The sequence below is a fragment of the Peromyscus californicus genome, unplaced genomic scaffold (assembly GCF_007827085.1).
Source record: "Peromyscus californicus insignis strain IS unplaced genomic scaffold, ASM782708v3 Scaffold_9__1_contigs__length_137607984, whole genome shotgun sequence".
Taxonomy (NCBI): domain Eukaryota; kingdom Metazoa; phylum Chordata; class Mammalia; order Rodentia; family Cricetidae; genus Peromyscus; species Peromyscus californicus.
In genome coordinates this window covers 69,735,179-69,760,352 of record NW_026294617.1, presented here as the reverse complement: position 1 = coordinate 69,760,352, position 25,174 = coordinate 69,735,179, and the positions used below count along the sequence as shown (strand labels likewise).

At 44.5% G+C, this 25,174-nt stretch overlaps 1 protein-coding gene across 1 annotated transcript in view; it reads right to left on the bottom strand.

Moving 5' to 3' along the window:
* Positions 1-25,174, bottom strand: part of Nup210l (nucleoporin 210 like) — a 102,694-nt gene that overhangs the window by 57,213 nt on the left and 20,307 nt on the right. Inside the window, exons 8-15 of the mRNA XM_052731362.1 lie at positions 21,348-21,416; positions 17,218-17,324; positions 15,263-15,403; positions 13,218-13,355; positions 12,474-12,629; positions 8,622-8,820; positions 3,993-4,138; positions 1,183-1,404 (exon numbers count right to left, since the gene is read on the bottom strand). Of these exons, the coding sequence (XP_052587322.1) occupies positions 1,183-1,404; positions 3,993-4,138; positions 8,622-8,820; positions 12,474-12,629; positions 13,218-13,355; positions 15,263-15,403; positions 17,218-17,324; positions 21,348-21,416 (1,178 nt within the window). The remainder of the gene's footprint in view (positions 1-1,182; positions 1,405-3,992; positions 4,139-8,621; positions 8,821-12,473; positions 12,630-13,217; positions 13,356-15,262; positions 15,404-17,217; positions 17,325-21,347; positions 21,417-25,174) is intronic.

The following is a 25,174-nucleotide window of genomic DNA, read 5'->3' as shown; positions in this document are numbered from 1 at the left end:
AGATTCCTGCTGCAATGGGTGCTTCTAACCGGACCCACTAGGTAACTAACAATACTTCACACAGAGGCCACCAGAGGGCAGGAGGCAGCTTTCTCCATCTCTCTGCCCTGTTCCTTTGAGGTAGAGTCTCCCTCTCAGCCTGGAAGAGGGTGGATTGGGGTGTGTTTGTTTTTCCCAGTTAAGTCAGAAGCTGGGGTTACAGGTGTAGGCTCTGACTTCTTGCATGGGTGCTGGGATCAGAGATCTTCAGATCAAAACAGAACTTAGTAGCTAAATTATGGAAGCAACCATATGTGTCCATCATTAGATGAATGCATGAACACTCACACACACACACACACACACACACACACACACACACACACGCACACGCACACGCACACGCACACGCACGCGCACGCACACGCACACGCAGGCACACACGCACGTGTGCACACGCGCACGCACGCGCGCACACACACGCACACACACGCACACAGGCACTGGGATATTATATCTCATAACTGGGACCAGAACTCCTCATGCCTTCATTAGAAAAACCTTAGCAGACATGGGAGTGAATACAAACACTTTTGCTAGTGAGGACAGACAGTGGGACACTGCACATTGCTGGGCAGAGACATGTAGCAGTTCCTCAAAACACTGAACAGAATACTGGAGAGTCAGTAAGTCCACTTCTTGATAGTTGGGGGGTGAGGGGCAAAAAGAGTCTTTTGTTTTTTGAAACAGGGTTTCTCTGTGTAGCCCTGGCTCAAAAAAACTAAACAAAACAAAATATAAATAAGTAAGTATCCAAAAGTTTAAAATAAAAATTTGGAGACCGGGCTGGAGAGATTGCTCTGGTTAAGAGCATGGCGCACATACCCATGAAGGCGGATACAAGTACACATAAATAAAAATGAATCTTTTTTAAAGTATTATACTGTAAGTTGCAACATCATACTCATGTCAGAAAAAGGCTGTTTAAAGTCAGGCAGTGGTGGCACACACCCTTAATCCCAGCACTCAGGAAACAGAGACAGTCGGATCTCTGAGTTCGAGGCCAGCCTGATCTATAGGACAACCAGGGCTATGCAGAGAAACCCTGTCTTGAAAAACAGACAAACAAACGAAGGAAGGAAGGAAGGAAGGAAGGAAGGAAGGAAGGAAGGAAGGAAGGAAGAAAAAAGCTATTTTTCTTACTTGTTCCCCTAAATCCAGGCACAGGACCCGGTAGACATACTGGTTCTGTTTCCTCTTAGTTGGCAGCCGGACCTCTGTTACCCTAATGCCCTCTGGCTTCTCCATGCTCAGCTCCAAAAAAAATCGGGAAGGCTCCAAAATCCATGGATGAGGGCCTCCTTCAAATACCATTTCCTTCGCAGACTGCCATGTCACCAAGGCCACTTCTACGGGGTTCAGAGCCTGAAATAAATCCGTTCTGTATAGTTAGAGAATTACTTTATTATTTATCTGTTTAGACAGAGTCAGGTCTCCCACACTCTGGATCTTCTGATCCTATTGTCCTTACCTCCCCAGTGCCTGGATTAAATATCTATCTGTCTGTCTGTCTGTCTGTCTGTCTGTCTATCTATCTATCTACCTACCTATCTATTCCCTTCCCTCTTTCTCCTCAAAGTTCTCCTATGTTTCCCCCTTGTTCTCTTTCAAATTCATGACTCCTTTTTCTCTGCTGTTACCCACACCTTTTTTCTATAGTTTTTTGAGACAGGGTCTCCTCTTTACTAATTTTTTTTGTTTTATGTGCATTGGTGTTTTGCTTATATGTGTGTCTGTGTGAGGGCATAGGGTCCCCCAGAACTGGAATAACATAGCTGTGAGTTGCCATGTGGGTGCTGGGAATTGAACCTGGGTTCTTTGGAAGAATAGCCAGTGCTCTTAACCACTGAGCCATCTCTCCAGCCCCCATAATTTTTGTTTTGAGATTATACTCATTCAGCTTTATTTTTATTGTCTATTTATTTATTTTGAAACAAGTTCTCATTATATAGCCTAAGTTGCCCTGGAGCTTGCTCTGTAGACCATGTTGGCCTCGAACTTTAAACCCACTTGCCTCTGCTTCCTGCGTGCTGGGATTAAATGCATGAGCCATCATGCTTGGCTGAGATCATAATACAATTATATCATCTTCTCCCTTCTCTCTCCTCCCTCCAACCCCTCTCATGTACGCTTGTTCTCTCTCAAATTCATGGCTTCTTTTTCTTTGTTGTTACGTGTGTGTGTGTGTGTGTGTGTGTGTGTGTGTGTGTGTGTGTGTGTGTGTGTGTGTATAAACTTATGTTCCTAAATACACACCTGGTCAGTGTGTATCATGTATGTTTTCAGGGCAGACCATTTGGCATTGAGTAACTGTGCTGGATAGTTATATGTCAACCTGACATAAACTAAAGCCATTTGAGAGGCAGAAACCTCAGTTAAGAAAATGATGGGTTGGGGATTTAGCTCAGTAGTAGAGTGCTTGCCTAGTAAGTGCAAGGCCCTGGGTTCGATCCTCAGCTCCAAAAAAAGAAAAAAAGAAAATGAATGGACAGTGGTGGTGCATGCCTTTAATCCCAGCATTTGGGAGGCAAAGGCAGGTGGATCTTTGTGAGTTCAAGGCCAGCCTAGTCTACAAAGAGAGTTCCAGGACAGCCAGAGCTGTTACATAGAGAAACACTGTCTCAAAAACCAAAAAAATAAAAATAAAAAAGTGGGGGGGCTCCACAAGATAAGACTGTAAGGCATTCTGTTCCTGGGGTTTGTAAGAAAAGCAGGCTGAGCAAGCTATAGGAAGCAAGTCAGTAAGCGGCACCCCTTCATGGGCTCCTCATCAGCTTCTGCCTCCAGGTTCCTGCCCTGTCTGAGTTCCTGTCCTGACTTTCTTTGATGATGTGGAAGTGTGCGCCAAATCAATCCTTTCCTCCCCAACTTGCTTTCTGGTCACGGTGTTTCATCACAGCAACAGCAGCCCTGACTAAGTCAATAACCAAGCGGTGTGCTCTGCCCTGCGGAGACGGTTTCTCCTGCTCTCTGCTGAGAGCTGCCTGTAGTTCTCTGTGGGGTTGGGGTCCTGTGAGCTCTTTCCTCTCCCCCCTTAGCATATGTACTGGTGCCAGCCTCTTCCGGGTCTCCTTTGGGCAGTTCTGAGGCATCATGTGGTGCTGGAAACTGAACCCAGGGCCTCTGCAAGAGCAAGTGCTCTTATCTGCTGAACCACCTATCTAGCCCCTCTATTTTAATTTTTGATGGAATTGAGCAAGTAGGTAGGCTCTCCCTGCCTTTATTTTGAACCACTTCTTGTAATACGTAATGGACTAACCCTTATGGCCCTAAATAATGGCTGCTGTTCTGAAAATATATGAACACGTGGGGTAAATATGGCTGATTCATCTTCTATAGGACAGGAAGTTGCTGAGAGATAGCTTTCTTTAAAAGGGACTTTGCTAATAGTCTGTGTGACTGGTACTTACAGAGATATATACATATGTAAAAATTCAGATATTAACTTAAAATTAATGTCTTATGTACTTAATTTCCCACAGCTTATACCTCATAGTTAAAGAAGAAAATTAAGTACCAAAATTTGCTAATTTTGATTTAAGATCAGACATTGCTAATGTCAGGTGGGGATGTGGCTCAGTGGGGATGGGGTGATCTGTTTATTGGCTGGTTGTGTGGGAGCTTGCCTAGCATGCAAGAGGCCCTGTGTTCCATCCTGCAGAGCCTGAAGTACTAGTATAATCCTGCACTTGTGATGTAGAAACAGGAGGAGCACAAGTTCAAGATCATCCTTGGATACATGTCTAATTGAATGTCAGCCTGGGCTACATGACACTGTCTCAAAAGAAAAAAAGAAAAAGCTGTTCCTGAATGAGTTCATTTAGGAAGCATGGGGGATAAACTCCCATGCCACTGAGGTTTGAGGAGAGCTTAGATCTAAACCAAGACAACAGTGAGTAAAGAGGGCACAAATCCTGGTCCCTGATTCTTAGGGCTCGCAGAGGACAGCTCACCTTTAGAGGTTCATAAGCAGCAAATGTGGCGCTGCTCCCAATGTGCTCTTCATGTGCAGACACACTGACTGTCACCACAGTATGGCCTGGAGATGTGGCTGCTAGGTGTACACTAGAACAGTGCATTGGTCCAGGCTTTTTAACACCTTTCAATCAAAAGACATGATTTCAAACAGGCGTGGTGACACAGGCCCACACTCTCAGCACTTGGGAGGTGGCTCCAGAAGAATCCAGAGTTCAAAGCCAGCCTCAGCTACGAAGCAACTTTAAGGCAAGCCTGGACTACAGGAAGCTCTGTCCCAACAACAAACAAATACCCACCCCAAAGTTTACCTTAACTCAGTAGAGTAATAAGCAGTCTGGTTTTAAAGAAAATAGGATGCAGAAACAGAAAAATTTTAACACGTTCGAAGTATGATCTGGGGCTAGAGAAATGTCTCAGTAGTTAAGAGCACTGACTGCTCTTCCAGAGGACCCAAGTTCAATTCCCAGCACCCACACGTCCACTCACAACCACTTCTAACTCCAGCTCCAGAGGATCCCACACTGTTGATCTCTTCAGGCACCCACATGATGACATACACACATAACAAAAAATAGCAAAAACAGATTTGGCTGGGCGCGATGGCACCTTTAATCTCATCACTTTGGAAGTTCAAGGCCAGCCTGGTCTACATAGTGAGTTCCAGGCCAGCCAAAGGCTATACAGTAAGACCTTGTCTCAACAAAGCAAAACAAAAAAAATCTTAAGATACATTTATTTATTTATTGTATGTGTATGGGTGTTTTGCCTTTGGCACACCAGAAGAGGCACCAGATCTCACTACAGATGGTTGTGAGCCACCATGTGGTTGCTAGGAATTGAACTCAGGACCTCTGGAAGAGCAGCTAGTGCTCTTAACAGCTGAACCATCTCTCCAACGCCCCCTCCACCCCCCCCCAAAAAAATCTTAAAAACATAACCTTGTCTGGGTATAGTGGCATGTACCAGTCATCTTGGCACTTGGCTCAGGCAGGAGGATTCTCACAATTGCAGTCTAGCTTGGGATACAGAGTAACACCCTGCCTCAAACAAAATAATACAAGACAAAACACAGTGTCTTCATATATCCGTTTTTTCTATCATGTTGATGTGTATTTCCCTCTGTAGCTCAGCGTTGGACCACTCGTCTATCCAATACAAGGCCCTGAGTTCAACTGCCAGCAAGGCCAAAAACAAACAATAAAGCCTGTCTTCTGGTGATGGACATTTATCATGTAAGATAAAGTGAGTTCTATATGCAGTGTGAACACAAGCATGGGCAGAGGCCCAGACACCAAGGTATGTGTAATACAGAAAGAAAGACAAACAGCATATACAAAATACACATAGATTTCTGGGCGGTAGTAGCGCACTCCTTTAATCCCAGCACTTGGGAGGTAGAGGCAGGCAGATCTCAGTGAGTTCGAGGCCAGCCTGGTCTACAAAGCAAGTTGCAGGACAGCCAGGACTGTTACCCAGAGAAACTCTGTCTTGAAAAAAGCAAAAGCAAAAGCAAAAAAAAAAAAAAAAAAAGATAATAGATCATTTAAAATACTAACAGAAAGGTAGAACCAGTCAAGAGGTATAGGAAACAGAAAGATGGGTTGTAGCTAGAGAAACAAGCATTGTTGGTTTGAGGCAGGATCTTGCTCTGTAGCCCAGAGGCCTTGAACTACCCTCCTGCTTTGTCCTCCCAGTGCCTGGACTACAGGAAGCTTTAGGGAAAGAACCACAAGCCTAGGAAACAAGACGCCCGGTGAAACACAAAGGCGCCATCAATGACGGGTGATGAAGGGGAACCGCAATGGTGGTGGTGTTACAGCCACGTGATGCCAAAGGAATGAACCCATGAAAAGCAGATTGGGTTACCTGTGCTGGGCATGCGGACTGTGGAAAAAGGATGTGGGCTCTGCTCTGTGGGCAAAGAAAAACCTCTTGAATGTTTTGGGGCAAAAAAAGTATTAATAGACTGGATTTGAGCCAGGTGGTGGTGGCGCACACTTTTAGTCCCAGCACTTGGGAGGCAGAGGTAGGTAGATCTCTGAGTTCAAGACTAGCCTGGTCTACAGAGTGAGTTCCAGGACAGCCAGGGCTGTTACACAAAGAAAGCCTGTCTCAAAAAACAACAACAACAACAAAATAATAATAATAATAATAATAATAATAATAATAATAATAATAATTTGGATTTGGTGGCTTATGTCTATAATTCCAGCACTGGGGAGGCTGAGGCAAGAGGGTTATTATAAATTCAAGGCCAGCTGGGGCTACATAGTGTGTTCTATCCCAGTTTTGAATACAGAGTGAGACTCTCAGTGGCTCCCCTTCCAGAGGACCCAGGTTCTGTTCCCAGCATCCATGTAGTGTATTGCAACCATCCATAACTCTAGATCCAGGGGATCTGATGCTCTCCTCTGGCCTCCACAGGCACTGCACACATGTGGTACACAGAGATGTATGTGGCAGAACACCCATACACATAAAGTGATAAAATACAATTAAAAAAACAAGGGACTGGTCTGATAGCTCGTCCAGCAAAGGCACCTGCTGCCAAGTCTAACAACTTACATTCAATCTTCAGGACCTACAAGGCAGAAAGAGAGGTCCTCTGAAGTCTACACACTTGTCATAGCATGAGCATGACACACACACACACACACACACACACACACACACACACCAATAAACAACTAAAAATACAAACAAACAAACAAACAAAAGTAACATTGAAGGTCAACTTCACAAAGGTCCATTTGGTAGCCATGATTATCAGGATGAGAAGTTAGAATGATATTATCTTTCCCGACATAAGAGATAATGAGGCTTAAAAGTTAGAGCTAAGCCAGGCGGTGGTGGTGCACGCCTTTAATCCCAGCACTTGGGAGGCAGAGGCAGGCGGATCTTTGTGAGTTCAAGGCCAGCCTGGTCTAGATGAGCGAGATCCAGGAAAGGCGCAAAGCTGCACAGAGAAACCCTGTCTCGAAAAACCTAAAAAAAAAAAAAAAAAAAAAAAAAAAAGTTAGAGCTAAGAACAGAGGAAAGTGGAGAGGTGAGGGATGCTCCATGTTGATCAGTAGGGCAAGAGAAAAGTTCAAGCTGATGTCACTCCTCCTACACACACATACGTAAGAGTTAAATGAAGGGCTGGAGAGATGGCTCAGAGGTTAAGAACACTGGCTGTTCTTCCAGAGGTCCTGAGTTCAATTCCCAGCACCCACATGGTGGCTCACAACCATCTGTAATGAGATCTGGCTCCCTCTTCTGGCCTGCAGGGACCCATGCAAACAGAACACTATATACGTAATAAATAAATTAATATATATATATATATATATGTATTTTTTAAAGATTTAGCTATTTATTATAAGCGCCAGATCTCATTACAGATGGTTGAGAGCCACCATGTGGTTGCTGGGAGTTGAACTCAGAACCTCTGGAAGAACAGTCAGTGCTCTTAACCACTGAGCCATCTCTCCAGCCCAAAAGACATATATTAAAGAAAGAAATGAAAAGAAATGGAAGATGCTCCTGAGGCTGGAAATGGACTGTTCAGCCACAGGGTTAGCAAGCTCAGCTTTGGGGATGGAGAGATGGCTCAGAGGATAAAGCATTTCCCTCAGAGTTCAGATGCCCCAAACCCATGAAAGGGCCAGGCAGTGGCCAATTCCAGCACTTGGGAAGCAAACAGGACCCCAACACAAGTGACTAGCTAGACTAGCTAGAATGGTGAACTCTGTGCTTTGATAAAGTGGAGTGTGGTCAAAGAAGACATCCAATATCAGCTCCAAATCCAGGCCTGCACATATATGTATATACATGTGCATCCACAAACATGTGAACAAGTGTACATATATGCACACCACACACAAAGACACATTTTTCCTCCTTGCTTTTTCTTTCTACATTCATAAAAAAGAGTAGAGGAACATGCTGTAGAATAATCCTTCTGTACACTGCGAATATGTATTACTCTCATTAGTTAATAAAAAGCTGACAGGCTGGTAGCTAGGCAGGAAGTTAGCTGGGAAAAGCCAAACTGAGAATGATGGGAAGACGGGCAGAGTCAGAGGAGTTGACAGCAGATGCAGAGAGACCAAAATGGACATGTTGTACTGAGAAAAGGTACTGAGACATGTGGCAAAGCATAGATAAGAAATATGGGTTAATTTAAATGTAAGAGTTAGATAGTAACAAGCCTGAGCCACTGGCCAAGCATTTATAAGAATATTAAGCCTTTGTGTCGGTTACTTGGGACTGGTGGTCAGGATTGGGAAAGAAACATCTGCCTACAGGAACACCTACTTCAAGGCAGTTGACAGAATAAAGGAATTATAAAGATATAAAGGTATTATAAAGAAGTACATGCCTTTCAAGCCAGTACTCAGGAGGCTGAGACAGGAAGATTATGAGTTCAAGGCAAACCTAGAGTACATAGCAGGATCCTGTGCATGCACGCGTGAGTGTGTGTGTGTGTGTGTGTATGTGTGTGTGTGTGTGTGTAAAGAGAGAAAGGGAAGGAGGGAGGGAATTGTATGAATTAAACTACAATGGTGATTGGTCCCTTAATTCAAAGATGAAAAAGAAAAATAAAAAGATCTTAGCCTTGCCTTCTTTAAAAAGAGTGAAGACTCCTTGCTTATCCGAGTTGAGATCCAGTGGTAGATGAGAGCAGTCAGTGAATGCAATGGCCTCTTTGGTCTCTGCATTTACATGATACATTGCAACAGGGACCTCAATAATCTGGCCAATTTCCACATCAGCTTGAAATGGTAACAGTTCCATTTTGTTCAGCTTCATGACATATATCTTGAGGAAAAGCAATTAATTTTTAGGAAAGTCTTAGAAGAGATATTTAAACACATACATAATCATGTGCTGCATGCATATGCATATGTAATATATATATTAACATGTTGATTTTGGTGTGGTTGCATATGCCTGATTCCAGCCCTTAGGAAGTTGAAGCTATACGATAGAGTCAAGTGCAGCCTGGGCTACAAAGTGAGATCCTGTCTCAACAACCACATGCATATGCTCTCTCTATATTGTTTACTTACATATTTTACTTCAGTTCCCCCATTCTTTCTCTTCTTTTATTTTTTTGGTGGTAATGCTACGGGTTGAATCCTGTGCGGACTAGGAAAAGACATTACACCAAGCCAGACCCCCAGTTAAAAAATATATAAGAATATATTATAGATAAAATTATATAATTTTACATAAATTATGTGTTATACATAATATAATACATATAATTTTTTTGGAACAGAGTTTCTCTGTGTAGACCTGGCTGTCCTAGACCTCACTCTGTAGACCAGGCTGGCCTCGAACTCACAGAGATCCACCTACCTCTGCCTCCCAAGTGCTGGGATTAAAGGCCTGCACCACCATGCCCAGCTTCAGTTAATATATATCTTTAATATAAAAACATATACACGTGCCTTCGGGTTTCTACTGCAGTGATAAACACCATGACCAGAATCGACTTGGGGAGAAAAGTCCATCATCCTACATAGACGTCAGGGCAGGAACCTGGGGGCGGGAGCTGAAGCAGAGGCCATGGAGGAAGACAGCTCACTGGCTTGCTCTCCATGGCTTCTCAGCCTGCTTTCTCACAGCACCTAGGACTAACAGCGCAGGTGCTATAATTCCAAATGCTGTAACTACAATGGGCTGGGCCCTCCCTCCCACATCAGTCATTAACTAAGGAAATGCCCCACTGGCTTCCACAGACAGACGTGGCCAGGGCATTTTCTCAGTTGTTCCCTCTTCTCAAGTGACTCTAGCTGAGTCAAGCTGACAAAAAAACTAACCAGGAGAACACAGAATCAGCCCTTCATACACATGGATTATGCATCCACAGATTCAACTGATTAAAATACTCAGGAAAAAAAACCACATCTGTACTGACAATGTACACTTTTTTTTTTTTGTTTTTCAAGACAGAGTTTCTCTGTGTAGCTTTGCGCCTTTCCTGGAGCTCGCTCTGTAGTCCAGGCTGGCCTCGAACTCACAGAGATCCACCTGGCTCTGCCTCCCGAGTGCTGGGATTAAAGGCGTATGCCACCACAGCCCAGTGACTTTTTTATTTATTTGGTTTGAGGTAGGGTTTATGTAGCCCAAGCTGGCCTTGAATTAACTACGTGGCTGAGGATGGCTTTGATACTACACCCTCTGTCCCCTGAGTTCTGGGGATCACAGGTACACTGCACTGAGATGCACTTCTCCCTTGTCATTATTCCCTGAACAGTGAAGGACAGCTACACATGATGGCACTTGCCTGGGATTTCAGCACTTAAGATGGGGATACAAGAGAGCTGCTGTGAATTTGAGGCCAACCTGGGCTATGGAGTGAGGCCCTACCAGAAAAACAAACAAACAAACAAACAAAAAACTCCAAGAACAAAAACACAATACAGGGGTGGGAGGAGGGAGGACAGGGGAATCCATGGCTGATATGTAAAATTAAATTAATTATAAAATAAAAAAAAGAGCTTTGCAAAAGAAGGTGGGGCAACTTCAGGGGAGGGGTCAATGCAAATGTCTGTGGTCTTCCATTGCTCCATTAGTAATCTTGAATAAATTCATTTCTATTCATAAAAAAAAAAACCACAATTCAGCATAACAACTCACTGACATGGCATCAGAGATACGTAACCTAGACTTGACTTTGGTAAGAATCACACTCAGGGCTGGAGAGATGGCTCAGTGGTTAAGAGCACTGGCTGCTCTTCCAGAGGTCCTGAGTTCAATCCCAGCAACCACATGGTGGCTCACAACCATCCATAATGAAATCTGGTGCCCTCTTCTGGCATGCAGGCATATGTGCAGGCAGAACACTGTATACATAATAAATAAATCAATCTTTAAAAAAAAAAAAGAATCACACTCAGTGTACCTGTCCCCTCTCCGGTTCCTGTGTTTCCTGTGTACCTTCCTGTCAGAACTAGAAACCTCCACACCATCTCTGCAGCCTTGCATCTTTTACTTCCTGTATCCAACTGATCATCAAATCTTTAGTCCTACAATCGCAGCATTTGGGCGGAGACTGGAGATTGGCCAAGAGTTTGAGGCCAGACTGGGCTACATACTGAGTTTGAGGCAAGCCTAGGTTATCAAATAAGACCCTGTCTCAACCCATCCCTCTCCCCAAATGAGACCCTGTCTCAACCCATCCCTCTCCCCAAAAAAGCCACTGTTGTGGAATATTAGTTCAACCATGTAAAGATGTGTTGTACTTGTTTTTGTGGTGAAATATTTAACTATGTAAGTATGTGTTGCATTTGTTTAATTATGTAAAGTTGTGTTGCTGTTTTTCCTTGCCTGCCTAAGGCACTTGATTGGTCTAATAAAAGTTGAACAGCCAATAGCAAGAGAAGAGGTATAGGCAGGACTTGTGGGCAGAGAGTAAGAGGAGGAAGCTAGGCTGGACAGAGACAGGGAAACAGGAGAGTGCCAGGGAGATGCCAGGGGGATGCCAGGGAGATGCCAGGGAGATGCCAGGGGCCAGCCAGACACAGAGGAAGCAGGGAAGCAGGGCATACAGAATAAAGGAAAGGCAAAAAGCCCCAAGGCAAAATGTAGATGAATAGAAAAGGTTAATTTAAGTTATAAGAGCTACTGGGACAAGCATAAGCTAAAGGCGGAGCAGTCATAATTAATAATAAGTCTTTGTGCTGGGCAGTGGTGGTGCTCGCCTTTAATCCCAGCACTCGGGAGGCAGAGGCAGGCAGACCTCTGAGTTCGAGGCCAGCCTGGGCTACAGAGCTAGTTCCAGGACACCAAGAGCTACACAGAGAAACCCTGTCTTGAAAAACCTTAAAAAAAAAATGACAAGATCTCACTATGTAGTTCTGGCTAGCCTGGAATTTACTATGTAATCCAGGCTGGCCTGGAGGTCACAGAAATCCACCTATCTCTGCCTCCTCGGAACCAGAATTGAAGGCATTCACCACCACACCCAGGCAATTTGTTCATTTTTTTCAGATCTCAGTATCATTTCAGTAATTCAGAATTGTGGTGCATAGTTTTTGTGAACTTGGTACAAGCTGGAGTCATCTGGAAAGAAGTGATCTCAATTGAGAAAATGCCTCCAGCAAACTGGCCCATAGGCAAGTCCATGGGGGAGGGCCTTTTCTTGAGTAAGGATTGCTGTGGGATGTCCCTGCTCACTGTAGGCAGTGCCACGCCGGGCAGGTAGTCCTGGGTTGTATAAAAAAACAGATTGACTGAGCCACAGGATGCAAGCCAGTCAATAATGTTCCATCAAGGCCTCTGCTTCAGTTCCTGCCTTGAGTTCCTGCTCTGACATCTGTCTGTGACGGACTATAAACTGTAAGCTGAAGTAACTGGCCCCCAGTTGCTTTTGGTCATGGTGTTGATCCCAGCGACAGAAACTTAACTGGGACATTGACAGTGGTGTCTCAGAGATACTCAGTTTTCTCTAAAGAGACACTTACCTCAATTTCTCCGTATCGAAAAGGATTTTGTACATCTCGTGCCAAAACAGTACTGTTCCCTCTCACCTGACCTGCAGTTACCACTCCTTTGGTGGTGACCATGGCCACTGTGTCATTAGACGAGGTCCAGGTAAAGTTGCCACTACCTCCCTCTACCTGTGAAGAACCACAGCCTGTGTTAACTCTTCTGGGAGGAAAGGAGAAGTTAAGTGAAATGGAAAACTTGACTGGTGAAGTCGAGTTTGGAAAATAATAAAATTATGTAATAAATTATCTCTGCACATGTCAAGGAACAGTCCGCAGCGAAGTAGGAAAATGAGCAAGAGGAGCATAAGGGGAGGCTGAGTAACTGTCCTGCCACAGAAGGCCATGGGGCATCATGAAAAGCTTCATAAAACTCACAAGAAAATGATAGATGGCAGAGGCAGAAAGCATGCCAAGTCTTAGACTTGGTGGCTAGCAAACACTGAGTTACACTATGAATTTGGTGGGGAGGTAAAAGCAACAAATTTGGGGCTGGGGATGCAGCTCAGCGGGGCGAGTGAAGCTCTGGGTTTGATCCCAGCACTGAATAAACCTGGTCTGGCATTGCAAGACTGTAACTCCAACACTCAAGAGGTACATCAGGAGAATAAGTGAGTTCAAGGCCAGTCTGAGCTACCTGTCAAAACTTTTTCAATGAAGCAAACTATTAGAGAAACTGATTTATTGCTGTGTGAATTCTATCATTAGAAAATGCTGTACCTGAATTTTGTAACGATTTAATATTCCCAGAGGATGATGGGGAAATGCCAGAAAGCCAGGTTTAAGCTGAATGGGAAAATAGATCTTCACTTCTTGATGGTGACTGATTTCATACTTATTAGACTGAGCACTGCTGTTCTGCAGGAACAAGGAAAAAGAAGATCCAAATAGATTTCCTGAGACACTTTTTTTTTGTGGGAGGTTGGTTCAAGACAAGGTTTCTCTGTGTAGCCCTGGCTGTCCTGGAACTCTCTTTGTAGACCAGGCTGACCTCGAACTCACAGAGATCCACCTGCCTCTGCCTCCTGAATGCTGGGAGTAAATGCCTGTGCCACCAGGATCAGCTCCTGACATATTTTCATTGCCACTTAAAACGTGAACAAAGCCGGGCAGTGGTGGCGCACGCCTTTAATCCCAGCACTCGGGAGGCAGAGCCAGGCGGATCGCTGTGAGTTTGAGGCCAGCCTGGGCTACCAAGTGAGTTCCAGGAAAGGCGCAAAGCTACACAGAGAAACCCTGTCTCGAAAAACCAAAAAAAAAAAAAAAAAAAAAAAAAAAAGTGAACAAAATGATGTGTTCATGAAGCAGTCAACCATCTTCTACCTCTAAAAGAAAAGGAGCTGGGTATGGTGGCATGGTGGCACAGGTTAGATGTTAACCCAGGAGGATCAGGAGTTCAAGGGCAGCTGAGGGGGAAAAGACCAGAAAAATAGAAGGAAGCATGCAGAGTTGGTCTAGTCTGCTTTCCACTGCTGTGATAAATACTATGACCAAAAGCAGCAGGGAGAGGAAAGGGTTTATTTCATTTTCCAGTTCACCATCTAGCATGAAGGGAAGTCAGGGCAGGCACTCAAAGCAGGAACCTAGAGGCAGGAACTGAGGCTGAACCACAGGGCAATGCTGCTCATTGGCTTGCTCTTCATGGCTTGCTCAGCTTGCTTTCTTATACAACCTAGGACCACCCACCCAAGGATGGTACCACCCACAGACTTGTTAATCAATCAAATGTGTGTTATGCACACACAGATAATAAATAAAAATTCCAACAAAGACTCAGTTCTTGCCACTGTTCACCAGTGCTGGTGGCCACAGGCAAGACTAACTGCAGTGTCCCAGTTACACCTCTACACAGAGCTCCACTTTTAGTGTGGAAGTCCTTGGAAGGAGACAAATCTGCAGGGACTGCTATCCACTCCAGCAGGAAAAACAAGCAGGCCTCAGCACTGAATGCAGGGCTGAGGGCGGACATACTGGCAGAGAGCTGTGGGCTCAGCACTCAGGAGTCTCGGGCAGGAGCATTTTGAGTTCAAGGCTAGCCCGGGGTATATGAAGAGACTCGGGGTCAGAAAAACAACAAAAAACCTGGAAATAAGGTAAAAGTCCAATGTCGGGGCAGGGCTAAATGAATCAGCATGTTAACCATTTGGAATTTAAGAATAAAAAAATCCCTTATGTGGGGCTAGAGGGCTGGCTGAGTGGGTGAGAGTTTGTACTGCTTTTGCAGAGGACCCATTAGAAGACTCACAACTGCCTGTAGCTCCAGCTCTAGGGAATCCAATGTTTTCATCCGGCCTCAGAGGTCACCCGCATTCAGGTGCACTCCGCTCCCATACAGTTTTTTTTTTTTTTTTTTTTTTTTTTTTTTTTTTGGTTTTTCGAGACAGGGTTTCTCTGTGTAGCTTTGCGCCTTTCCTGGGACTCACTTGGTAGTCCAGGCTGGCCTCGAACTCACAGAGATCCGCCTGGCTCTGCCTCCCGAGTGCTGGGATTAAAGGCGTGCGCCACCACCGCCCGGCCCCATACAGTTTTACAAATAATAAATCTTTTTCTTTAAGTTACTTATATATACTTGATGACACAGAGAAACCCATGTATGGAAAAGTTTCTTAAAGGAACTGTGTGTTATACGCAGTGAAGGACAGTCTGTAGAGGCATGCCATACTGTGTGGTGTGACAGAGGGAGATGGCATGTCACAGCTGCTTTACATCACGGCAGCCCGCCCTGCCAGGGCTTCTAGGAAACAGATGGCTGCTGAGACACCTACCTCCTGAAGGCTGGAAGTCAGGGTTGCATTTATCACCACAATTCCATCTTTCAGGGCTTTTACCACGTGGTAAGATCCGTTTGAAGTGCTTAGCTGCTCTTCAAAGTACTCCTGCAGAAACTGGAATGTAATCTCGAGATTCTGAAATCAGACCAATGGCAACACAAATCTGAGGATGTATTTTTTTTCCCCTAAAATCATGTTAATGGCAAACCATACATAAGAATGCAGGTAGGCACTTAAGAGATGCAGGCGTAAGAACGGAGTTAGGGTGTGTGCTGGAGAGACGGCTCAGTGGTTAAGAGCAGTTGTTGCTCTTGTAGAAGACAAAATTCAATTCTCAGCATCCTCAGGGCAGCTCACAACCACCTATGATAAGGCTAGCTCCAGAGGATCCAACACATCTGGTCCCTGAGGGCACCTGCACTCACACGCACACACCCACAAACACATAATTAAAAATAAACAGGAACTAGGCCGTGGTGGCACACACCTTTAGTCCTAGAGAGAGAGACAGGTGGGTCTCTGAGTTTGAAGCCAGCCTGGTCTACAGAGTGAGTTCCGGGACAGCCAGGGCTACACAGAAACCCTGTCTCAAAATCCAAAAAGCATATAAATTAGCAGGAGCCAGAGAGATGGCTCAGTCCTCTGCTCTTCCAGAGGACCCCAGGTTCATTTTCCAACACCCATGTGGCAGTTCACAACCAAAGTTCACAACAAACTCTAGTTCCAGAGGATTCCATGCCCTCTTCTGGCCTCTACTGAGTATCAGGAATACATACATGCAGGAAAGCTACTTATACACATAAAATTTAAAAATATTTTAATATTTAATATTAATTAATCAATCAATTAATTAATTAATTTTTGTTTTTTGAGACAGGGTTTCTCTGTTTAGGCCTGGCTGTCCTGGAACTGTCTTTGTAAACCAGTCTGGCCTCAAACTCAGAGATCTGCCTGCCTCTGCCTCCTGAGTGCTGGGATTAAAGGAGTACGCCACCACAGAAAACTATAATTAATTGACTTAAAACAGAAGAAAGAGTTGGGCAGTGGTGGCGCACACCTTTAATCCCAGCACTCGGGAGGCAGAGCCAGGCGGATCTCTGTGAGTTCGAGGCCAGCCTGGGCTACCAAGTGAGTTCTAGGAAAGGCGCAAATTACACAGAGAAACCCTGTCTCAAAAAACAAAAAAAAAAAACAGAAGAAAGAACAAAACTTTTGCTTTCCCTCATGGAAAGTCTAAGTTGGAAAAGGTGTGATTTTAAAATAGTATTCATTTGTGGAAAGATTCATCCATATCAGGAACAGAAACAGTTGAAGCTTATAAACTCAGGACAGTCCATGCCATTCCATTCATGGACAGTTCCTAATTCTGAACCCTGACAGTCCTGGGCAGGAACACATTTCCCAGCTGGTGTTCAAATGTCACTCCGCCACCACAGAACTGTGGTGAGCATCTCTCTCTGTGTTAGATGGTGGTGTGCAGAGACAGGCTTGTCCCTAACTGTTACTAGGCTGATCAACTCCTTCCGTAATTCTGATCACATTTGACTTCCGGTTTAGCATTCCCCAAGGACAACCCTAGTTAATGGTAATAATAATCAGAACTAGTAACTTGCATTTACAAAGGTAAAGACTGAGAGCAAAGGAAGAAAGCAGGCTTTCTGTCACCCCCCAGGAGCTATCCACAAAGGATCTAGGAAAGTAAGGGAGAGGGCTGTGGTGTGGCTCCCTTGGGAGAGCGCTTATCTTGCATACTTGAGGCCCTGGATTCGAACCACATAAACTAGACACAGAGCACACACCTGTAATCTGAGCACTCTCCCAAGTGGATGCAGGAAGATCAGGAGTTCAAAGCCATTGTCTTCTACATTGCTAGTTAAAAGTCCAGCATGGGCTACGTGAGATCCTGTCTCAGTGAGAGAAAATAGGACGAAAACAAAGGAGAGACTCACATCCGAAATATGGACCTTGGTGCTGCTCTTATCAAACACGTCGACTGTGATGACGTACACCTGGCCCACCTCCAGACTCCATCGGCCGCCAGGATGGATGGTGAAACCTGTGCGCACACAAGGAACATGAGACCAGGAAGAGGCCCGCGTCCTCCTGCCATGAGCTAACAACTGCAAACTTAAAAAGCTACTTAGAGCCCAGTAGTGGTGGTGTATGCCTTTAATCCCAGCACTCGAGAGGCAGAGGCAGGCGGATTCCTGTGAGTTCGAGGCCACCGGATCTATAGAGCGAGTTCTAGGAATGGCAGGGCTACACAGAGAAACCCTGTCTCAAAAAACAAAACAAAACAAAACAAAAAAGCTACTTGGAAATCCCACTTGCTAATAGACTGAAATGGCTCTCAAACAGATCTCTCCTTCAAACTGTGTGGCAATCTAGGATTCCAAAATGCTTGGTTTAATTTATATTAAGTGAAAGAAACACTATGGCGTACATATAGACAAGAGCAAAGCGTGTTAGACTTGTTGCTTCATAATGCCTAAAGACATCAACACTTTTTCCTGATTCAAAGACTGTATTACATAGATTATTGTATTGTTTCATAGGTTTGTTTTGTTTTTGTTCTCACTGACTCTCCTGTTCAAGCATGGTTGGTTGGTTGGTTTTGTTTTAAACAGGCCAGGTATGGTGGTTTGAATAGGAATGGTCCCTGTTGGCTCATATATTTGAATGCTTGGTCATCAGGGAGTGACCCTACATGACAGGGATTAGGAGATGTGGCCTTGTTAGAGCAGGTGTGGCCTTGGTGGAGGAAGTGTGTTACTAGGGGTGGACTTTGGGGTTTCAAATGCTCAAGCCAGGTCCAGTGGCTCTCTCTTCCTGCTGCCTGTGGATCTGGATGTAAGAACTCTCAGCTCCTTCTCATACACCATGTCTGCCTGCTTGCTGCCATGCTTCCCACCGTGATGATAACAGACTGAACCTCTGAGCTGTAAGCCAGTCCCAATTAAATAGTTCCCGTTATAATCGTTGCTGTGGTCATGGTGTCTCTTCACAGCAATAGAACACCGACTAAGACACAGGTGTGATGGTACACACTTTGAATGCCAGCACTCAGGAGGCAGAGACAGGCAGATTTCTGTGGGTTCAAGGGCAGCCTTGTCTACATAGCAGCTCTACACCAGCCAGGGCTACAGTGAGACTCTGTCTCAAAACAGCAACAATAAACCCCATGATTCTTTGAGCTTTATATACGCACACAATGTACTTTTACTGTACTCCCATCATCTCCCTCTCCACCTGCCTCCTCTTCCTTCCCAAAGCTTTTTCTCCAAGTTCTCCTCCTATGCCGTGTGTGCTCGTGCGTGCGTGCGTGCGTGCGTGCGTGTGTGTGTGTGTGTGTGTGTGTGTGTGTGTGTGTGTGTGTGTGTGTTGTGGGAGCTGGAAGGACGGCTCAGTGGTTAAGAGCACAGGCTGCTCTTCCAGAGGTCCTGAGTTCAATTCCCACCAACCACATGGTGGCTCACAATCATCTATAGTGGGATCTGACGCCCTCTTCTGGCCTAAAGTCAATAGAGCACTCATGTACATAAAATAAATAAATCTTGGGGAAAAAAAGAAAGAGGGGCTGGAGAGATGGCTCAGTGATTAAGAGCACTGACTATTCTTCCAGAGGACCCAGGTTCCCAGTACCCACATGGCAGCTCACAACTGTCCGTAACTCTAAGATCTGACACCCTCACACAGACATACATGCAGGCAAAGCACTGGTGCACATAAAATAAAAATAAAGTAACTATTAAAAAAAAAAAAAAAAGATGCTTGTGATTCTTAGAACTTTCCCTCAAGAATTTAGCTGGGTCTCGGGGGCTGTTGGGGTGGTTATCATCCTTCACAGGCAGGATTGGTTTTCCACCTCCTGCTTCTCTGAAATGCAGGATACCTACTTAACTGTATTCTCCATTATGATATTATATATATAAGGAGACAGTATCAAAGCAAACACGTAATGAAAACACAGATGCATATATCACTGTAGCAGTGGTTACGGATGCCGACACCTCATTTCCACACGCTGTCATTAGCTGTTCCCATCTAAATTTCAGTGCATCCTTACTAAAATAGAGCAGCACAGAAAGGAAAGGAAAGAATGCTGACCGCTCTTCCACAGGGCCTGAGCTGAGTTCCCAGCACCCACATTACAACCTACATTCACTGCTAACCACTCCAGGCCTCCAACACCCTCTTAGGACCTCCAAAGGCACCAGCCATGTACACGGTACACAAACATGCACATACTACAAAAGAAAATAAATCTTTTTGTTTTTAAAGATTTATTTCTTTATTATGTATTCAGTGTTCTGTCTGCAGGTCAGAAGAGGGCACCAGAACACATTACAGATGGTTGTGAGCCACCATGTGGTTGCTAGGAATTGAACTCGTGACCTCTGGAAGAGCAGCCAGGGCTCTTAACCTCTGAGCCATCTCTCCAGCCCCTAAAATAAATCTTTTTAAAAGTGAAAAAAAAAGTTAAGGTTGCGTGCATGAGCATGGGCGCAGGGCTACTCATCTGAATAAGGGCAGCTTCCCGGGGCTACAGCACGGAGGGATATGACCAGAACCATTAGCTAGCTATGGCTCCACGGGAGGAGTGGGGTCTCGTGAGCACCTCCCCCTCCCCTAATGGAATATTGCTAAAGCCAGGCATTTTGGGGGATCTGGAATTCACATGTGGCCCAGGGTGGCTTCAAATTGGCAATTATCCTGCCTCAGTCTTCCAAGTACTGGGATTATGGTGTGTGCCACCACGACCAACTCCACAATCTGTTTTAAAATGTTTCGGCTTTTTTTTTTTTTTTTTTTTGGAGACAGGATTTCTCTATGTAGCCATGGCTGTCCTGGATCTCACTCTGTGGACCAAGCTGGCCTCCAACTCAGAGATCCACCCGATTCTGCCTCCCAAGTGCTGGGAATAAAAATGTGCATCATCACCACTCGGTTATGTTCTACTCTTATAAAGAACATTCAATCAAGAAACATTATATAGCCGGGCGGTGGTGGTAAATGCCTTTAATCCCAGTACTCGGGAGGCAGAGGCAGAGGCAGAGGCAGGTGGTTCTCGGTGAGTTCGATGCCAGTCTGGTCTACGAAATGAGTTCTAGGACAACCAGAGCTGTTCTACAGAGAAACCCTGTCTCAAAAAACCAGAAACCAAAACCCAAAAACAAAAAAAAAAAACAAAGAACAAAAAACAAAACAAAACAAACAAACAAACAAAAAACCCACATCACGTGTCTTAGTTACTTTCCTATTGTTGTGATAAAGACCATGGTCAAGTGTAGTGGTCTGAATGAGGTGAGATGCCCCCTCAATAAGGTTCTGGCATTTCTTGGTGCTGTTGACGGCTGTTTGGGAAGGATCACTAGGTGTAGCCTTTTTGGAGGAAGTGTGTCACTGTGGGCAGGCTTAAGGTTTCAAAGCTTCCCCGCTTCCTGTTTGTGAGCACGGATATGAGTGCTGAGCTGCTGCTCCAGCGCACCCTGCCAGCGGCCATGCTCACTGGCATGATAACGACTGATTTCTATTCCTCTGGAAATGTAAGTCCCAAATCATAAGCTACCGTGGTCACGGTGTCTTATCATAACAACAGAGAAGTAATACATCAAAGCCAAGCATGGTGGTGCTCGCTTTTAATCCCAGCACTCGGGAGACAGAGGCAGGTGATCTTTGTGAGTTCAAGGCCAGCCTGGTCTACAGAGTGAGATCCAGGACAGCCAGGGCTACACAGAGAAACCCTGTCTTGGAAGAACACAACAAAGCAAAAATGAAAGAGAGAGAAAGAGAGAGAGAGAGAGAGAGAGAGAGAGAGAGAGAGAGAGAGAGAGAGAGAGAGAGAGAGAGAAGAAAGAAAGAAAGAAAGAAAGAAAGAAAGAAAGAAAGAAAGAAAGAAAGAAAGAAAGAAAGAAAAAAAGAAAACAGATCAAAGTCAGGCTGAATTCAAAGTCTCAGAATGAAGGCTGAGACTTTGGCAGTCTTTTTATGTTTAATACATTCGCTTTAGTGAATTCATTTATGTTTAATGCATTCACTTAAATTATTCAACTTTCTGAAAGCCATTATCTAAAATTACCTAGAAATCCGGGCTCTACGACATATATGGTAGAGTTTGGGAGTCCAGACACAGAGCGCATATGGACATCGTAATTTTTGCTTAAGGAAGTTATCTGAGCCAATGTTGGGTACAAAAAGAAAGATGAGCCACTGAAGAAAAAAAAAATGTACAAACAAAACCACAAATATTTTCTTTGGAAAGCCAAAATTTAAATATGAACACTCCTGAGAGAAGCCTGAGAAGGCCCAACAAGATGGCTCAACCAGTAACGTGTAGTTGCTGCCAAGCCTGAAGACCTAAGTTTGATCCCCAGGACCCACATGGTAGGAAGAGACAGCTGACTCCCACAAGCTGTCACTTGACTCCACACACACACATCACCTGACTCCACACACACACACATCACCTGACTCCACACACACACACACATATACACACATAAATAAATGTAATAAAAATTCAGGGGCTAGAGAGACGCTCAGCACTGGCTGATCTTCCAGAGGACCTGGGTTCAGGTCCAGCACCTACATCAATTCTCACATCTGTCTGTGGCTCCAGTCCCAGATATCTGATACCCTCTTCTGGCCTCTTCAGGCACTGAACATACACACGGTACACAGACACACATGTAGACAAAACACCTAGAGATACAGAAATAAATTTGAGGAAGATGAAATGGAAAGAAGTTCATGTTCTGTGGTTTTAAAATTCATTTAGTTACAGAACTATTTCTTCAAATAAATTCCCATAGAGGACCCAGTATAGAATGCAGGAAAACATGGTACCATTCTGGAGGAAGACAAATTGCCTGAAACTATGAACAGTGGTGGGGGTGGAAGGTGGGCAAGACTTGCCACTCAGCGGCATGCCTGGAGCGCTGTGGCTTCAAGGTTACTATAACTTGCAACAAATATTTAACGCCAAGGTGTCTATTTCTTCGCCATCAAAAATACTTCTAGGAGCTACAGAGATGCTCTGTAGTTTAGAGCACGTGTTGCTCTTGCAGGGGACCTGGTTTGATTCCTAATATCCTCATGGTGACTCACAACCATCTATGACTCCAGTTCTAGGGGATCTGATGCCCTTTTCTGGCCTCCTCAGGCATCAGACACACATTTGGTTCATTTACATATATGTACGCAAAACATTCATACACATAATAAAATAAAATAAAATACTCAGAGGCAGGTAGATCTCTGTGAATAAAACAAAAACAAAACAAACAAAAACAAAAACATCTCTAAATTTTTTTAAATATTTCTAGTTTACTTAGATATGGTACTAGTTAAATATAATTACTTAATTACTTTCTGGAAGAAACACAGATTTGCCCCAATGTCCGTCCATCCATGATACAATCAGGAATACAATTCCTCTCAAAGACAAACTACTCCTAAATTTTCTTGGTGGAGCGCTTGCCCAGAATCCACCATGCCTGGTTTCATAACCAGCACCACACAAGGCATAAGGTGAAGGTGGGTTGTCAGGAGTTCAAGATCCACAGAGCAAGTTTGAAGGAAGCCTAGGATATAGGAGGCCCAGTCCAAAAAAAAAAAAAAAGTTAGCAAGTAAATAAATACAATATATAAAAATTAAAGTAAGTAAAAGCTGAAAAGGACTGATGCAGCTCAGTTGTGGAATGCTCATATAGAGACTCGTGTTCTGTTCTCAGCACTGAGAGAAAATAGTCTGTCTTTCAGGTATATTTAAGTAGGTTTACTGAGACAGGCCAGCAATTCCAGCATTGGGGGGGGGGGCGGTAGGAGGAGCTTAAGCTCTTTTTTTTTTTTGGTTTTTCGAGGCAGGGTTTCTCTGTGTAGCTTTGCGCCTTTCCTGGAACTCACTTGGTAGCCCAGGCTGGCCTCGAACTCACAGAGATCCGCCTGGCTCTGCCTCCCGAGTGCTGGGATTAAAGGCGTGCGCCGCCACCACCCGGCAAGCTCTTTTTTTTTTTTTTAAAGATTTATTTATTTATTATGTATACAGCATGTATGCCTGCAGGCCAGAAGAGGGCACCAGATCTCATTATAGATGGTTGTGAGCCACCATGTGGTTGCTGGGAATTGAACTCAGGACCTCTGGAAGAGCAGTCAGTGCTTTTAACCTCTGAGCCATCTCTCCAGCCCAGCTTAAGCTCTTGGCTAGCCTGGGTTATTCAGTGGGTTCTAGGCCAGCCTGGGCTACATAGCAAGTCACTGTTTCAAAACAAACAAACAGTACCAATTAAGCAAACAAAAATCAAATGGAAAATTGTTCATGCACCCACCCAAATGATATACAAGTATGCACATTATATATGTACACATACATATATATGTGATTGGCATACTAATTGGTAATTATTTTTACCTGTTCATTATAGCAAATCTAAAGACTCCACAAACAACTGTCTAGACTTGGCCGGTTCTGATATGTACTTGAACATAATAGTCATAAAATAAAAGTATTAGAGTGAAATTCAGAAATATAACTTTCCCTTTATCTTACGGGTGCAGGAACATCAGACTGGCTTTTACACAATCATTCCTGCTGCAAGAATAACATACACAGCCTTCTAACTCACACTCCACTGGTCTCCTCCACTTCTTTCCTATCAGCAAACTTGCCGCTCTCGGTTCCCCTACAGCTCTAACTTCCTCCTCTTTAACTTACAGTCATTTGCAAGTTTCTCTGAAGTTCTCTCGGGCCGGGGATGTGGATTAGCTGTTAGAGGGCTTGCCCAGCGAGATGAAGCCCTGGGGTCCAGCCCCAGCACCACAGAACTGGAAGTGGTGGGACACACCAGCAACCGCAGCACCTGGGGGATGAGGAGGAGCATCAAAAGCTCATGGTTATCACCTGCTACACCATGAGTTTGAGGCCAGCCTGGGCTACGTGAGACCTGTTTCTTCCTGCTTTTTTTTTTTGTAATTTCTACCTGCTTTTCTTTCCTTCTTTTCAAAAACGGAGCTACTTTTACTGACAACGTGACCAAGACTTCCTACTACTACAGTCTTTTAGTCTTCTTTTCTTTTTCTATTATTTTTATTTTATGTGCATGGGTGCCGACATGTATCGTATGTCTGTGCACCGTGTGCAAGCAAGTGCCTGAGGAGGCCGGAAGAGATCGTCAGAGCCCCTGAATGAGGATACAGGAATCAAACCTGCAAGAGCAGCCAGTGCTCCTAACCACTGAGCCATCCCTCTAGTGCCGGGTTTTATTTATTCAGTTGTTTGTTTGCTTGCTTGTTTGACAGGCTTGCAGTATAGCAGCCCAGGCTGGCTGCTTCTGCCTTGGCCTCTAAGATACCAGGATTACAGGTGTTTGCCACAGCTAGTTTAGTCTTTCAGGCCTTTTTGGATTAGTCAGGAACTTGGTATAAAAAAAAAAAAATTATATAATTCTGCTAGGGAATTCGGGACACACCTGCCACTCGGATGGTGCCCAGCAGACAGACATTCAGAGACTTGTTTCTTCTGTAGGTATGACACCCTAGACACCTTAAAGTGACGAGAAGCTGGTGACAAGTGAATATAATCCTAACACTAGAAAGTGAAATTGTGTCTCAGCAAAGAAAAGTGTGTGTGTGTGTGTGTGTGTGTGTGTGTGTGTGTGTGTGTGTGTGTAGAGAGAGAGAGAGAGAGAGAGAGAGAGAGAGAGAGAGAGAGAGAGAGAGAGAGATGGAGAGAGAGCTGTGAGTGTGTGTGCCAGTACCCTCAGAGGCTAGAAGAAGGCAGATGCCCCTGAGCTGGAGTTACAGGTGTTTGTGAGCCACCTGACGTGGGAGCTGAACCTAGGTCCTCTGGAAGAGCAGCCAGTGCTGTTAACTGCTGAGCCTTCTCTCCAGCCCATAATCACTCTTTTT